At 37.5% G+C, this 18,479-nt stretch overlaps 1 protein-coding gene and 1 pseudogene across 1 annotated transcript; one reads left to right on the top strand and one right to left on the bottom strand.

The window, feature by feature from the left end:
- The first annotated feature begins 1,346 nt into the window (after nt 1-1,346).
- Nucleotides 1,347-2,317, top strand: LOC142632575 (acyl-CoA--sterol O-acyltransferase 1-like; annotated as a pseudogene).
- An 8,685-nt stretch (nt 2,318-11,002) lies between these two features.
- Nucleotides 11,003-11,797, bottom strand: LOC142632574 (uncharacterized). Its single transcript, XM_075806951.1, has one exon. It carries the CDS (start codon nt 11,795-11,797, stop codon nt 11,003-11,005), a length of 795 nt encoding a protein of 264 aa, XP_075663066.1.
- Nucleotides 11,798-18,479: the final 6,682 nt, after the last annotated feature.

Raw genomic sequence — 18,479 nt, 5'->3', positions numbered from 1 at the left:
TTGGTTTCTCCTCGACAATGGATCTTATTCATTTCTTATTCTCCCCTCTTTTTGCAAATGTTCCGAGCCAAAAGGATGAGTTCCTACTGTTTGGAGCCATGCTGTGTGATGGAATTTGGAAGTTGAGGAATCAAGTGCATTTTGAAGACCTTTCCTTGAGTATTGATCAATTAACTTCCAGAATTAGCAGGACTTTTGTTGAGTTCAAAAATCTTAAAAATTACTGCTAGGCCTCTTGTGAGTCTATTTTATTATACTATTTATTTATATTTACAATATATTATTATTTTTCTATTTATAATATGTCATTATTTATAAATAGTAGAAATTTTCTATAATAGTCCCTCAATGCAGAATGGGTCCCCCCCCCCCCCCCGCCCAAAGCTGTTTTTGTTAATTATATTAAACTCAATGCGAATGCAGCAGTTGAAACTAAATTCTCGTCAATAGTTGTAGTAGCAAGGGATTGGAGAGGGGAGTTGGTTGTTGCTTGCTCCCATAAAGTGGATACCGTCCTCCCCCTCCAAGCTAAAACTGAGGCATTATAAATGGCTCTGTCTCAGGCTCCTAAGATAGAGGCAGAGGGTATCTTTATTGAGACAGATTTTAAAATCTATCGTGAAGCTCTCCTAAACTCTCTCTCTCTCCCCCCCCCCCCCCCAATTCCTGGAGAATAGCTTCCTATTTACTTGAGATGCAATCTATGTTATCCTCACTTTCTAGTGCTTCTGTGTCTTGGGAGCCTAGACATTTTAATATGGCTGCTCACACTCTAGCTAAGTGGTCTTTTTCTTGTAATATTTTTGGTTCTTTTGATTTAGGTAGTTGGTCAACCTATTTTGGTTCGATAATTAGGGAGGAAGCTTGCTCTTGTTTGTTGTTCTCTCTACGTTGATAATTAATAATATTTGTCTTTTCAAAAATAAATTTTAAAAAAGGAGGATAGTGGATAACATTTGATATCATGCAAACAGTGTGAGAAAAATTCTCTCTTACGTATTATCTACGCCAAGAATATAAAAGTTTCATGAATCATGAATGATGAACCCACTGGCCCAATGAAAAGAAGACTTGCCGAAAAAGAAAATGCATTGATTCATGGAGGGCTTGGAAACGTATACGAGTCCTAACTAGCCAGTGAGAAACGTAGTTCAACTTCTCAAACTGGTGCTTCTCACATTTCTATACAAATTATTTCTTTCCTACTCCAACTTGTGGACATAATACCTCTCTTTCTCAGCTCTTTACCACCAAGAGTGTAAAGATCAAGAACAAGCAGAAACGATTAATCATAGAAGAAAAAATTTATTAGAGGTTGTGAGATGAATAATTTTGTCAAGGTATGACTTTCAGTCTTCATATCTCTATGCTATTGCTATTCCATAGGCAAATTTGTCCCCAAAGGTATTCCAAGACTCTTTGGTGTACTCCCAATTGTGTGCCTATTTCTTCTCCTTCCTTTTAACCTCTCCTCCATTCATCTTGGAGTCACCTTTGCTTTCTTCATTGCATGGCTAGCCAACTTCAAGCTTTTGCTCTTTGCTTTTGGTAAAGGGCCTTTGTCCTCCGACCCATCAATCTCTCTTAGGCACTTCATCGCCTTTGCTTGCTTACCATCAAAATCCAACAAAACCCACCTCTAGACTACTGGGATAAATCCCAAAACACCCAAAATAAATCAAACTCATCTCCAAAATCACATTCAATTGACCCAAATAAAGAAAACACACCTGAAAAAACACATCCAAATGGCCCAATTAAGGAAAACCTAGCTCGTAATAGGCCTAGAATGGGCCACAAGATGCCTCTAAATGGCGCAATAAAGGGCTTACTTTTAGCCATGTTGATCCTACTATATGACTATAGTGACCAATCTCATCCATGGGCCATATTGTGTCTATATTGTTTCCACATATATTTATGGCTTGAAATCATACTAGCCTTGGTGGCAACCCTGGCTCGAGCCCTGTTGGGACTTGAGCTCGAGCGACAATTTGAAGCACCATACCTCTCTACCTCATTGCAAGACTTTTGGGGCAAGAGATGGAAGAACATTATGGTCACAAGTATTCTACGACAAGCCGTATATGAACCTTTTTTCGACACAGCCACACATGTCGTTGGTCGTAAGTAGGCTCCACTCCCAACCATATTGGGTACCTTTTTTGTGACGGCTCTCATGCACGAGCTAATGTTCTACTACTTGGTGCACATGAAATCCACATGGGAGATCACGTGGTTCTTCCTCTTCCATTGGGTGTGTTTAGTGGTTGAGATTTATTTGAAGAAAGTGGTGAAAGCCCAATATTACAAATGACTAGAACTTGTTTAGACCCAATTTTAATTATGGCTAGATTAATTTTAATCTAAACACACTTAATGCGGAATATACGTGATTAGCAAATTAATTAATCTAAGCACTCAACAATTTCATGGATAAATAAATAGATGCAAGACAAATATGTAAAGGGCAGTAGGGAAAAGAACACCAAATCCAAGATAACACGACGATGTGTTATCGAAGAGAGAAAAAAAAAACTCGGCATAAAAACCTCTTCGCGGCCCTCTAAGCCGAAATGATCCACTAGTGAATAAGTTGGAGTACAAGGACACCAAAAAGACCTTCCAAGCCTTATCTACCTAAGTCGAAGTCATGTCTTCACTAGCTTCCCGAATCTTACTATATTGCATGATTGCACTACTAAGCCTCACCGGCTTATTTTGGCAAAGGCACAATGCTTCCCAAGCTCCAAAACACTCTCTACATTCTAAATAGGTATGGTTTGTGTTTGGGTACAAATCTTCTCTCAAGGTATAACAATGGAAGAGGAGAATGAGAAGAGACTACAAGGATTTCTCTCTTGAGGATGGATAGCTCTCTTTAAAAGGTGGGTGTTGTAGAAACCTCTCTAGGTTTTTCTATATGATTAGCCTCCTTAATATTTTGTAGCTAATGAGGGTATATATAGTGTGGGTAAAGGAGAGGAAAGATCACACTTAAAATCCAGCTAGTCGGTGCATCTCGCGGGTTGGCCAAGTCGCAAGATACTCGCAAGATACACTAACTCTTGAACTTCCACATGTGTTCCACACATGGCCTTTCACGGGTGCTGAGTCTCGAGCCAGTCGCGAGCTAGTTGCGAGATCAACTATCTTGAGAAAATCTTTACCACTTAAGACTAAACCTATTACAATTAAATCTTACAAAATATTAGGAAATAAATTAATGAAATTAAAAGACTTTTTGTTATGAAATACTGCCAACATAAATATTATGTAAAAACCATAACTTTACAATCTCCTCATTTGGCTATTTTGTGACAAAAGACCTGATAACAGTGTTAGGACATATGTGTTTCACATGTTAGGAACGTATGTCACTATTTTATGTAATTGGCTATCCTTTGACAAAATGTACTTTACTTGTATTTAGGTAGATCTAGGATGTGTTTAATACTTCAAAAAACCTTGTTTCAAGACCAAGTGTTAAAGCCATGCAAATCTGTCCAAGATTCAAGTGTGAAAAGTGTTGTTCATTAAAACTCGACAGCTAGCATCTATCGAGCCTTAAAGAGCTGTTCTAGCCCGTAGCTCGACAGCAGCTTGACAAATAGGGTATCGTCGAGGTTTATGAAACTCAATTTTTCTAGACTGTTTTTCATCCAATCCATGAGTATGTGTTTGGGCTTTCTTTTCTCACAACCCTAAATATATATAATGATTATTTTAAGGGCCGTAACAAGTTACACAGCAAAGAGCACAATTACACAAGAGCATAATTCATCAAGTGTGACTGGAAACCAAGTTTGCCCTAGTTCTTGAGAAACTGCTATGTTTGTACACCATAGAGTTTTGTGACCAAGCAACTTCGTGATCTTCATGTGTTAAAGAACAAAAGAACTTTGCAGCTAACCTCCTTCTCTAATTCGTGATTAAATTCGCATATTGGGATCCGCGCAATTTATTAGTCACGTACTAGGAGCCGTGCATTCAAATGAGAAATTGTCACTACAGAACAAGTCCAATTGGATATTGGGGTAAGGGTTCAACTGTAGGTTGGTATAAGGTACTAGGATTCCTTTACTTGTAACTGCTTGTTTTGATGATAGTGGATTCTCGGGAGTGGTGACCTTAAAATTACCCAGTAGGGTTTTTGCCTTGTTGGTTTTCCCCATTCGTAAACAAATCATTGTGTCAATTTATTTTCCTCTGCACTTTAGTTTATTAGTGATTTATTTTTGCTACCACGCATTCGTGTATGTTAATTTAATTAATTAATACACTTGGCTAATTAATTAATTAATTTATCACAAGGGGTCAATACATTTTTGGCCTATCAAACAGACTCTAGACTTAAATATGAGTTTGGGAGCAATGACAAAACTCACTCATACCTAAATCTAAAACCTGTGACAAACTTGGAACCAAATACCTGTAACCTGAAACACTTGCACAAAACACATTAAACCCTTAAGGTAAAGCAAATAATAAAGAACTAGTATAAAGTAACAATTAAATTGCAATCAAGTAGATGTCAAATGAATTGTAGTTAAAGCATAACTTGATCAAACACTAAACAGTCATATGGAAATGACTACAGTGATCACTTAGCAAAGCAATTGATTGTCCGCACATGCAATCAATAAAGCACAAGGCATATCCAATATATAAACACTATGCGATGAGAACAACAAAGCATAGATACTAATAGAAGCTCAAAGCACCATAAAGATAACAAACAAAAAAAACATAAAGTAAAACAAACAAAACAAAGTTTTCTCATATAAAAAATGTCTTACCCCTTTAGTATATGCATCTCCCCCCTATGGAATTTTTCTCCCTATGAATGTGCACAAGAGTCAATAGACTCTCTAGTATACTAAAGAGTCTAGGGTTTTCTATATGATTAGCCTCTTTACAATTTTGTGGGTAATGAGGATATATATAGTGTGGGGAAAGAAGAGGAAATGTCACACTTAAAATCCAGCTAGTCAATGCATCTTGCAGGTCATTTCGCAGGTTGGCCAAGTCGCAAGATACTTGCAAGATATTCTAACTCTTGAACTTTCACATATGCTCCTCACATGGCCTTTCATAAGTGTTGAGTCGTAAGCCAGTCACGAGATCAACTATCTTGAGAAAATTTTCATCACTTAAAACTAAACTCATTACAATTAAATCCCACAAAATACAAGGAAATAAAAGACGAAAATGCATTTTTAGTTCTTATATTTTGGGCTGATTTTTGTTTTGGTCCCTAAACTTTATTTGCGCCTACTTGAGTCTTGGAAAATGAAAATTCAAGTCCATTTTGATCCTTATCGTCGACCCACTAATAGAAAACTCTAACGTGGCAAACAAGTGCATTGTTAGCACTATAAAATGTTGATATGGTTATTAAAATAATATTAAAAAAATTACATGATCCTATTGAAAAATAATTTTTTTTGTTGAGAATAAACGACAGGAAAAAAGGAATTATTTGTTATTAAAAGAAATAAATTCAAGTAATTTTTTTCAGCTTGACTGACTGTTCTTGGGCACTCCTATCCAAGTCGTTGGTGTGATCACATGCGTGTTGGATACTCTAATCCAACAACTCATGGTCAAGTCAACTGTATTAAAGGTCTTTTATTTTATTTTATACTAGTATTATATCCGTGCAGTGCACGGCTTAATCAAGAATCATGGGTATATTAAAGAAAATATTTTATTAATTTAAGAAAAATTAAGTTAAAATAGATAATAAAACTAAAGTAAAGTTTTTCTATTAAAAAAAATCATATATAAGCCCAAAATTAATTGAATGGAAGATAGTAGATAATTATGTAACTAATATTGGAGATGATGGATCAAAAATAACTTCATTAGCATTTAGATATGATAAGAATTAAGAAGTTATACCTTTTGGCAAGGTCCTGTATGCCCAAATATATATATATATATATATATATATATATATATAGAGAGAGAGAGAGAGAGAGAGAGAGAGAGAGAGAGAGTAAACCATACATTAGGCACCGATACCCACCAATATAAATCAACATAAATCATAGCTAACATATACAAAATTTGCAAGACATTTAAGATTCAAAATATAATGGGAATTAAAGTCCTTATAGACTTGCATGTTTCCATGATATTGGCAAAAAATAATATACACAAAAAAAGACCTAATCACTTGATGCGTACTAAAAATTATAAAAAGTAAAATTTTCTCATATACATTGCAAGATTTTTTTTGTCACATCAAAACTTTATAGTCAATATCACGTTTTAGATAAAAACAATAGTTTAACTATACTTATCAATAATTTTAATGTGAACGTATTTGTTTATAATCATGTGATGTTGCAACAATCATTTAACAAAGTATTTAGGAATAATCAAGAAATTCTTTGTTAAGAATATACTTTAATAAATTAATCTATTTCTATTGATAAGATATACTTGTAGCATTAATAGAATATTTCATCTAACCTGCAACTGCATATTTAGCACCAACTATGATCAGAATACAATATTTATGCAAGCAACAAAAAAACTTTTAAACAAGCCACAAAGATAGGATGTAATTGTGCAAATCATCCAAATCCAACCATAATGGTAAGCCAAAAAAAAAAAAAAAATCAAACTTCAATCAAACATATTTTCAAATGGTTTGAATTTTATAATTAAAAATTGCAAGAAACTTGAGTGAAGAGAAATACATACTGACTATGTCTTGGGGATTCAGGTATTTATATATTGGCGTGAGTTTCTCTTCTCCAAAAAAATATATGAGATATCAACTTAAAAAGAGGTCTAATTAATGTAGAATTTTAAATTATAATGAAATTAAGATTTTTAATTAATTTAAAAATAATAAGATAAAGAAAAGGTATGTAAATAAAGAATTTGGAAGTGAAGAGAAATCTGAGGTTAGTAAATACTAATAGTGTAAAAATATAGGTGTATACAATGTACTAATTAGAAAAAAAAAATAAAAAATTATTGATAATAAAAAAAATGAAAAACCATGTATATAATAAACATAGGTGGATAGAAAAAGAAGTGAATTAAATAAATTGATAAGAAGAATTTTTATTAAAAAAGATTATAAAAAAAAAACTAAAAAAAATTTCCCCTTATTTACTATTAAAAAAAATTTATTTTTTAGACTAAAAAACTTATTTGGCAATCCAAAATGGACAAATAAAAACTATTCTCAAAACTCAATTTATGAAGGAAACTAAAAACATACAAAAGATTGTTTTCAATTTCTAATTTTCAAAAGTCAATGAAAACACACATTTGATTTAACGAATCTGTCTCATTTAATGAGTTAGCATTAGAGTTCAAATCCTAGTAACAACATATTTTATATTTTTTTTCTCCAAAAAACTATTTTTTTAATTTCAACTAACCAAACATGTTTTTAATTTCAAAAATACAAGAAATTTTTTTTTCTTTATATTCCCAAAAACCAGTTTTTGAAAATAGAAAATAAAAACTATTACTAAACATAACCTTAACTGTTACTACATTATATCTAGGCTTGCAGCATGTTGCTGCTAGTGGTCTTTCTTTTCCTTTCAGCATTAGAGCTTCTTTGCATTTTCTCCTGGATGTTTTTAGGGTATTTACTCGCTTGTATATGTTTTTGGGCTTTGGCTTTGTAAGATTGAATTTATTCAATCAGTATGTTGGCTTTTTTCCGTGTTAATTTTCTTGTAATTCAGCATTTAGAAACCCTTGTATGTAGGTGGGAATCATATAAGGGTAGTGTGTGAGAAAGTGTGAAGAAAAGTTCAAGAGTGTGCATTCAAGCAGGGGCTCACAACTGGACCTTGCGACTGGCTCGCGACTAGCGAGTCACCAAAAAGGCACACGTGTGAAGCATGCAGGGGGAGCTGAAGAGTCACGCCAGTTGTCACACTACAGGACAAAACCTCCAGCTGGCTAGGCAGTTAGCTCGCTACTTAAACTCGCGACTCGTTCCAGTCACAAGCTCTAGTCGTCAGAATGCCCTGTTTGGCTAAAACTGACCTTTAGCATTCCAAACACACACGAGTATAAATACCCCTTATACCCACGTATTGTAGAGAGCTTCTAGGAATTTTGAGAGAGAAACCCTAGAGAAAAACAAGATTGACTCATCCACAATCTTCATCCTTTGATTCTCCAAATTCCTCTACTCTCACCATTTCCATTGTTACATCCTTGAAAGGTACAATTAGCTAAATCCTTTTCTCACCATACCCATATCTGTGAGAAGCTTATTTGGTGCTTGGGAAGCAGTTAGGAAGGGACTTGTTAAACTTTTTTAGTGTGTTTTGATCTAGGAAAGCTTTGCATCTAAAGTTGAGATTGTCTTTTTATGTTTAACATGCTCTTTGAATGCTTGCTTTGATGATTATCTTGGTTGCATTCATCGTGTGTTGTTTCTCCTCCTTAAAATCTCTTCTTCGGGACTCTCGACAGATTGCTCGATACCTCCTCAATACCTACTCGACACCTCCTCGATACAAGCCTCTTCTATCAAGATTTTTGGGTTTCTTCTCGATACCTTTTGACAGATAGCCCGATCCATTGAGCCAAATTCTTTAGAGTCTCTGTTTGCTCGATAGTTTCTCGATACCTTCCTCAATCTATCGAGAATTTTTATCATCGACACCTCCTCAATACCTCTCAATCTATCGAGATTTTGTTCTTGATAGCAGCTCGATACCTTCTTGATCTATTGAGCTGGGTTTTCTATACCTACTTCTGAGGTCTGACCCAGTTTTACATCTTTTCAAATATCTCGATCTCTCTCACTTCTCTCTCAATCCAAAAACATTCTTCTCACCAAAATCCCTCCTCCCATCAAGATTTCAGCCTAATCCTTGTCTAAATCACATGGTAAGTTTTCTAAATCTCTTCTTTTTTCCCTTCCTTGTGCATTTCATGCATTTTTGTGACCTAGGTTTTACTTTTTGGGAAAAATTTTGGCTTTTTGCATTTTTGTCAAATTTTTTGGGATGGGTTATGTTAATTTAAACTCATATATGATCATGCATTGCATTCTATATTCATTATAACTATGTTTCATTCATTCTAAGATTGTGTGTCTGTTTATAAATTTTGAGTGCTGTTAGGTTGGATTGGGTTTCTACCTATGATGCAATTTTCTTTAGCACGTAACATGTTCATGCATTATCATGCATTGCATGTTTCTTTTCTTTTCTTTCATGTGTCTTACCTTTTGTTGTGACTCTATCTCTTTCTTCTTCTTCTTCTTCTTCTTCTTCTTCTTCTTCTTCTTCTTCTCTCTCTCTCTCTCTCATTTAGTCTTCTTATCATGGCACCTAAAAATTATGTTCCGTCTAAAACCCGATTTGTCGTGGTTCTTCTTCTTCTCCTCTTTTCCCTCTAATTCTGTTGGGTTCCATGATGAGAAGGCAAGAGATGACTTCTTTGAGAACTTCTCTAACCGGACGATTCATTCGGAATGCTAGGTCATCCTGTTGGACTTCCCAAACACTCCTCTACCCAGTGCGTTTAACTCTCAAGGATGGGCTTCTTTATGTGAGAAACCCTCGAGGTGTCCCGATGTCTTCATACATGATTTTTACTCCAACATGCACACCATCGATACCTTTGTACCTCGTTTTACTACGGTATTCTGTGGTACACGTATCGTAGTCAACCCATGACTCATTTCCAAGGTACTACATGTCCTTAGGGTGGATCATCCAGATTACCCTAATCACTGCTGTCTCTCTTCCATCTCTAGAGACGAGTTGACCTCACTATTCTATGGGAAGGCCATGTTGTGGGGAGGTACTCTAAAGTTCTCCATAACTAAGTTTGCTAAGGGTCCACAGATCCTTAATATGGTGATGACCTTTGTACTCACTCTGCAGTCTCACTATAACAGTATCACCGATCCTCGTACTCGTGTCCTTCTTTCCCTTATAGAAGGTCTTTCTATAGACTTTCCATCACATATGATAGAATCTATTATAGATTTCTATCGAGACACGGCTACACGTGATAAGCTCATCTTTCATTTGGCTATCACGCGCATCCTCACACACTTGCACATCATATTTTCCAAATCAAAGCTTTTTCCTTCAAATATTTTTCTCAAATACAATTATGGGCACTTTTAAAAGCTATACCCTTTTTTCCTTAAAAATTAATAAATCCATGAATCTTTTTTTTTTTAAACTCCCTTTTCTTTGGTCTTCTTAAAATTAATGCTTTTCTTTACAAATAAAATAAATTTTTTTTCCCAAAATTTTCGGTTTCTTAGCATTTAGAAAAAATTCTATAAAAAAATGAAGACTTATTTCCTTTTTTTCCAAATGTTTGCTTGTTCAAAAGAAATCTTTTCTTCCAAAAATGATGAAAGTAGCTTTTTCCAAAACCTCCTCTTTTCAAAACAAAATCTTTCTAAAAAAATTGTGTTCTTTCCAAACTTTTCCAAATTCTAAAAGAGGAATTTCTTTTTCAAACTTGCTCATGCATTGTTATTTAAAACGTTCCTTAGGATTGCATATTTAGGGATTTGGGCCTATTGTTCAATTCCATTGAACCAATAGGCACTAATCAAGCTTATATAGTCCCTTTCTTTTCTTTGGCACTAGTACATTTCCATTGTCATCTTTTTTTTTTTGCACCGTAAAAATGATATAACAAGGTGGGTGACAACAAAATGCTTTCCTTCCAACCCTATTCTTTTTATTTTTATGTTGTAATTTATTCTTGTATAACATTTAATATTCACATGTTAATTACATGGTAAATAAAATACACACATGCTATTGTATATGTTATTTTTTTCTAAATATCCCTCACATACTATTTATGTATATATCACACGTGCTTTGATTGTCAATATTCTTTGACTTAAATACTCACATGGTATACTATATTTAAATAAATACTCACATGTATACACACGTGTGTGTGTGTTGGTTGTGCAAAACTTTTTCAATTTTTTTTTTTTGAATCCAAAACCAACTTTTATTAATCCTCATGAACTATCAAAGTACAAAGCTTCCATAGCAACTGGAGGGGAGTCCTCTGTCCATATAATTTCATCAGCAATATGTTTTGCAAATCGGGCTAGAGAATGAGCGACAGAGTTGGCCGTACGGTGCACACAACTCACTATAAGAGTGGTTATCCCTGCTGCCATGCACTTAACATCCTCATACAAGTGTCCCAGCCGAGAATATTCAATCCGCGAGCTTAGTATAGCCTTCCTGACCACCGAATTGTCTCCCTCCACCACTAAATCTGTGAACCCCGTGTCCACTACAAAATCTAGAGCTTTTCTGCACGCTAGGAGTTCGGCCTCCTCGCTATCTGCAACTGATGGTCCTCTAGCTAAAAGAGACGCCATAACTTCACCTCTCTCGTTCCGAATTATAGCTCCAAACCCCGACACATGAATTTCATGGAAAATAGCAGCATCGAAATTGAGTTTAAACTGATGTTCAGGCGGTGGTACCCATCTCGAGCTCCTCTCCTCCACATTTGGTACAATTAGATGGTCCTGTGATGCTCCGTATTCCTCCAAAAAAACAGAGGCCCTCTGCACCAGTTGAGCCGGATCTTGTATAGCCCCTCCTGTTCTGACCTTGTTTCGCTGTGTCCACAACAACCAAGCTTGCACCAGAAACATTTCAACCTCCTCCAATGGCAATCTAAGAATCAACACCTCCAATAACTGCAAAAATCCATCTTGGCCCCCCCTCACACTTTTGTATCCATTTCGTACTCCCTGCCCATACATCCACCGCCATCGTGCACTCCCATAATACATGTAGAACCGATTCTATTTCTGTCTGACACAGCTCACAAGTGCTATCCTCAATCACTCGTCTCTAAACAAGATTTTCACGGGTTGGGAGAATATTATGACAAGCCCTCCACCCAAAAATTTTATCTTATTCGGGATTTTTAGTTTCCACAGCTTGCTCCACACCGAGTTGACGCCCACTCCATTTGAAAACTCCCCTTAAGAGTCGGTTTCCCTCCCTAGCTACTTCGCTTAATAATATCTGGACTTAACAGTGTACTTCCCCTCCCTGTTATGTAGCCAAAACAACTTATCAATGCTCGCTCTCTTACTCAGTGGTATTCGAAGAATGGCCTCCGCATCTTCTAGATGGAATTTCATTTCCACCAATTGTTTGTCCTAAGTCCGAGTTGTCCAGTCAATCAGCTCCACCACCCTCCACTCCCACTCATCATCTTGAGGGGGGTAATCACCATATTGGTTGGGTAATTAGGAATCCATTTAATCCTAGTAACCCAAATGGCCGACCCATCTCCCACTCTCCAGCAGCTTCCTCTTCTTAAGATTTCTTGAGCAGCCATTATGCTCCTCCATACATAGGAGTTGTTTGGAGTCTCACCCGCCTCCAAGAAGGTTCACCTAGGAAAATATTTTGCTTTAAAACACCCATACAGAAGTGAATTAATTTCCTGCATTAACCTCTATCCCTGTTTGGCTAACATTGCCAGATTAAAGCTCCGGATATCTCTAAAACCCATCCCTCCCTCCCTTTTTGGTTTGGACAACAAATCCCAATTTCGCCAATGAATCCTCCTTTCATTGCCCACTTGTCCTCACCAAAATCTTGCACACATGGCATTTAGCTCATTACACAACTTCACTAGTAACTGAAACACTCTCATTGTGTAGGTAGGCACGGATTGTGCAACTGCTTTAATGAGCACTTCCTTCCCCGCTCTAGATAATAACTTACCCTTCCAGCCTTGTAATTTTTTCCAAACTCTATCCTTAAGAAAGGAAAAAGTTTGGTACTTTGAGCGGCCAATCAAGGTAGGTAAACCCAAGTATGACTCAAATCTGTCAACCTCCCTAACCCCCAATGTACTTTTTATCCAATCCCTTTGCCTTGCCTCTGTATTGCTACTGAAAAACACCAATGATTTTTTGAAATCTATGCATTGTCCAAATGCCAAAGCATACAACTGCAAAATCTCCATAATCACTCTAACCTCTTCTCTAGTAGCACGGCAAAATAGTAATGAATCATCTACATAGAAGAGATGGGAGATGCTAGGAGCCCTACGGCAAATTTGTACACCGTGTAGCTTTTCTTCCAATTCAGCTTGTGTCAGTAGTGAGGTAAATCCTTCTGCACATAAAAGAAACAATAAGGAGACAACGGGTCTCCTTGGCAGAGCCCCCTAGAAGGTTTTATATTACCATATGATTTACCATTAAAACAAACAGAGAAAGAAGGCGTGGAGATGCAACTTATTACCCGATCAATCCAAAACTGGGAGAAACCCATTTTAGTCATAATGCCTTTCAGAAAGGCCCACTCCACTCGGTCATAAGCTTTATTGACATCTAGCTTCAAAGCAAGGGAGCCCTTTTTACCTTTTTTACGAGAGTGCATGGGATGTAGCTGCTCATAGGCAACTAAAATGTTATCTGTAATCAGTCGCCCTGGTACAAAGGCACTCTAAGTGGGGGAGATCATCTGGGGGAGAACTTGCTTCAATCTATTTGCCAAAACTTTTGAAATTGTATTGTAGATTACGTTACACAAGCTGAAGGGTCTAAAATCAGACATTTTTGGAATGAGAACAATTTGAGTAACATTAACATTAGGTAACATAATCCCATGGTTTAGAAAATCTAACACCGCATTAATCACATCATCACCAACCACATGCCAGAATTTTTGATAAAAGAGAACATTCATATCGTCTGGTCCAGGAGCCTTTATTGGTCCCATTTGGAACACCGCTACTTTTATTTCCTCCGCACTAAAATCACTGGACAAAATATCCTGCATTTCAAGAGTAATCCTATGATGGACAGTCTCTAGACATTCCTCCATCCGGTCACAGTCACCTACTTTGAATCTGTTCTCAAAATAATTAATCGCCACTTTTGCAATCCCATCATTCTTCGTTACCCAATTGTTTGTCTAGTCTCTAATCCCCTCAATAAAATTCCTCCTTTTTCTCTGTGATGCTTTAGAATGAAAAAAACTTTGTGTTTTTGTCTCCATGCTTCAGCCAAGAAGTTCTTGAACGCTGCGCCCAATAGATTTCTTGTTTTAACAAGAGATCATCCAACTCCTTGCTGGCTGCCAAAAGGACACTTTTGCTATCTTCAGTTAATTCTCCCTTACCAAGTGCCTCCACTTTAGTTTGGAGTCTTTATTTTTTCCACGTCTAGGTGAGTTCTAGTTGAACCCCATGCATGAAAGTCTACACCACATGTTGCTATTCTCTTCATTATCCTTGCCAAACCCAAATCTGCCCCTACATCTTTATACCATGCAACGTGAATTACTTGCTCTCACTCCCATAATAGCCATGACTCCTCGAATTTGAAACTTCTTGAAAATCTTGGTGTGATTTTTTTGGCTTGTTTTATATGAAGAATTATTGGCGCATGGTCGGAGGCATGAGAAAAAATATGTGTTAAGGAGCTTGCTGGAAATTTTGCTTTCCAACTCTCCGTGGCCACTACACGATCAAGGTGCTGCCTAGTGTTGGCAATGCCCGGTCTTTTGTCGTTCCACGTGCAGGGATACCCGTGAAACCCCAAATCATGTAATTGGCAGCGCTCTAACGCCTCCCTAAACTCCTCCATCTGCTTGTATGGTGGTGGCCGCCTGCTTAGTTCTCTGAGGAATGCAAGATTGCATTGAAATCTCCTATGCACATTCAAGGACCATCTACAAAAGACAACAAGTGAGTTAGCAAAGCCCAAGATTTAAATTTTTGAGTCGAATCCGGCCACCCATAGAAGCCGATCAGATACCAAACGAACCCATCTTCCTATATCACCTTCGCTAAGACATGGTTTGCCGTGAAATTAATTACATCAAGTACCACCTCCTCTTTCCATAGTAGTGCCAAACCTCCCCCCGAATCAAGTTTCTTGACTATGAGCTAATTCTGAAAAGGCAAATTCTTACAATGTTTCTTGAAGCTATCCTTATCCAATCTTGTTTCACTACAAAAAACGGGGTCTAAAGCCGCGTTTCAAAAATGCGGCTATAGCCTATAGCCACATTTTCTAGAGCCGCGTTTACAAACCAGGCCTAAACGGCGCAACAACAGCCCCCTGCGGGTCTGTAGCCGCGTTTTTATAATCGCGGCTAAAGATCAGACCTAAAGCAGCGTTTTTAACCACGACTATAGTCTGAGACCTATAGCCGCGTTTTTCAAAAAGCGGCTACAGATCCGCTTTGAGCTGCATTTATAACCGCAGCTATAGGTTTTTTTTAAAACAAAAAAAAATTTCTGGGTGTTTTTTTTCCCCCAAAAAATTCAAAATTCAAACAAAAAAAAATTCAAAATTAAACAGAAACCTAGAAAATTCAAAATCAACACTAACCCAAAAATTTCAAAATCAAACACAATGTACTCACAATACAAACACACCCAAAAAATTCAAAAACAAACACAACATATTAACAATACAACCACAACTTGCTCCAAAATATAAGAACACAAACCCATGAATCTCCTCTCCTTCAACAAAGCCAACCCAAATCTAACACTAAATCCATTCAAGGAACACAAGTACAAGCTCAGAAGCACAAAAGAACAAGCTCAAGATCACAAACCCATTTAAACATAAGCACAATATCAGCGACACAATAGCATAAATTCAAAATTTTCAGCATTTCCTCCATTTTCTTACTAACTAAACATAAAATAACAAAAAAAAAACTAGATCTATCGAAAAATCTGTGGGGAGTGAAAGGACCCAAATGGGCATATGGGCCTTTGGACTGTACCATGGAGGGCCGACCTGCTCCAGAATTGAACTCTACGAATTGGCCAATACGCCGAGGGTCTGAGGGTGCAGCCGAGGATGAGCTTCTCTTCGGACAATCCCAAAAGAATTCAAAACTTCATTATGAAGGTCAAAGCACAATTCTAGAAAGACTAATGGTTAAAGGGGGAAACTATGAACCTTCTCGATACACCAGTGTTAAGGAAAATATCTAGAGTAAAGGCTGCCACCTCCGCATTAAAGACTCTGCATCTACCTCCCTGGCCGCATTAATAGGGAAGTGACCCCTGAACAGTAGGTCAGAAACTTCTAGTCAGGGTCTCAAAAGGCATTCGAAAAAGGGGTATTTAAGGGGGAGGAAGGCAAAAGAGGAGGGGGGCTCTATCTCTCTCTCTCTCTCTCTCTCTCTGGCTCACTCTCTCTCTCTAAAGAAAAAGAAAGGAAATTAAGGATTGTAATATGTAAGAAAGAAAGAGAAATAATACAGAGTTGGTCCTCGGCTTACATCCGAGGAGGCCTATTTGCAATTAACAATTGTTATTCATAAGTGTTTGTAACTCTCAGGCTGTTGTCAAGTTCTCAGTACCTCTAACCTAAATTTCAAGCCCACACTCTACAAATTTTATTGTTTAAGGCTCGTTGGGCTTGAACTTATAATCTTCTTTGGGTCCAGGTGCAATTGTGCACCTACAAAATCAGTGTGCTTGAGATGAAGAAAAAAAGAAGAAGTAGCTGCAAAGAAACAAAGAAAAAAAAAAAAAAAGAGTTGTGCTGGAGTGAAGAAGTAAAAAAAAAAAAACATGTTGTGACTTGCAGAAGAAAGAAGCAAAAAAAAGAAACAAAGAAAAAAGAAGCAGGAACTCCAAAGAAACAAAGAAAAAAAAAAAAGAGTTACGTTGGAAAAATGAAGGAAGAAAGAAAAAGGAAAAAAAAAAAAAAAGAACCTGAAGATTTAGTGAAGAAGGAAGAAAGAAAAGGAAAAAAAAAAAGAAGAAGGAAAGAGAGAAGAACCTGAAGCGTTGAGTGAAGAATGAAGAAAGAAAAAAAAAAATAAAGAGAAAAGAATGAAAAGATGAAAGTGGGGGTAGGTGAGGATGTGGGTGGGAAAGGGGGGACACGTGGGAAGCTAAAGAATTTTTTTTTTTTTTCGTGAGCCGTGTTTCTAAAAACGCAGCTCCAGGTCCCACTTTTAAGAAAATTTATTCGGCTGGAGTTGCGTTTAGAAACGCAGCCAAAGGGGGACCTATAGCCGCGTTTTTAAAAACGCGGCTATAGGTCCCCCTCTAGTTGCTTTTCTAAGCGTAGCTCCAAGTCCCTCTTTTTAAAAAAATTTATTCGACTGGAGTTGCGTTTGAAAACGCAGCCAAAGGGGGACCTATAGCCGCGTTTTTCAAAAACGCAGTATTGATTATGTCTATAACTGCATTTCTTAGAAACGCAGCTATAGATTAACTATAGCCGCGTTTTTTTTATAAACGCGGCCAAAAAAACGCAGCTATAGCCCGCGTTTTTTGTAGTGTTTCCATCAAAAAGCAAACCATGGGAGCTTGATCCTTCACAATTTTGCGAAGGTTTTGAACTATCCAAGTGTTCCCAAGCCCCTGGCAGTTCCAACTTAACATCCTCATTGTGATCGGCAAGGGTGGTCCATCCTCCCGCCGTTGTGTTCATAGAGTAGTCGCCATGTGTCTTGTTGCGCTTCAGTGCTTGTACCAAAAATTCACTGTGAACCTCATCATCCACATTCTGAGTTACTCCCCTCTTCCCTAGTTTCCTCCTCTTTCCCAGCCCCACACTCCATACATGGCACTCTAGTCCATTTGGGCTTGCCTTTCTTCGGTTTGGTGCATTCATTTGTGGACCCATTATGGCATGCATTAACTCCACCTAAATCATTCACATCCTTTACGTTGGATTCACCCTCATTGACTTCCGGATTTTCTATAACCATACCACCCATGTCAACATTAATATCATTTATTCCCTTAAAATCCAGATCAGCTCCTTTATTCCCGCTATTCCCTTTTGCATGCGTTACGCATATGCTAGGGTTTGCTTCTACTGTTTTGTCCGTCGTCAACTGTTTACCATCCGCCCTGCCCTCACTGCCGGACTCCACTCCTCCTCCCTCTAAAACATTCTATGTAAACCAAGTTGATTCCCATTTTACAGGTGACCATGAACGAAGACCCGTTACACGCAACCAATCCCCGTACTGACACTGCACTTCTCCCTCCTTTTTGGACGCTGCATAATGGCTTGCACAATGTTTAAGATCGTGCCCCAGTAATCCACAATGATGGCAGAATATTAGCAAACGTTTGTACTTAAAATTAACCCAACACCGCTCCCCATCTGATCCCGCAACAAAGCCACCTCTCCGAATCGGCTTAGAAATAGGGAGTGCAACCCTCACCCTCATGAAAAGGTTTTTTGCTTCCTTTTTTGATCGGTTTTCCATCGCTTCCACTATACCCAATCTACTTCCAATCTCCTCGACTACCTTTGGAGATATCATATCAAAGGGAGCCCCCCAAATTTGGACCCAGAGTGACACTACGTCAAACTTCACGTTCGCCGCCGTCATACCCTTCAACCAGCACCAAAGCATCAGTGCTTGATTGTCAAAGGACCAAGGGCCTCCCTAAAAAATTCTTTCCTGTCGAATTCTATCTTGAACTTGAACTGAAATAGGTTGGCACCC

This window comes from Castanea sativa, chromosome 4 (genome assembly GCF_040712315.1).
Source record: "Castanea sativa cultivar Marrone di Chiusa Pesio chromosome 4, ASM4071231v1".
NCBI classification, from domain to species: Eukaryota; Viridiplantae; Streptophyta; class Magnoliopsida; order Fagales; family Fagaceae; genus Castanea; species Castanea sativa.
The sequence above is the reverse complement of the archived record's forward strand: the minus strand, read 5'-3'. Positions and strand labels throughout refer to the sequence as shown.

Bases quoted from the DNA above. Each gene is read 5' to 3' on its own strand.
- LOC142632574 (XM_075806951.1), bottom strand. From the start codon at position 11,797: ATGTATTATGGGAGTGCACGATGGCGGTGGATGTATGGGCAGGGAGTA.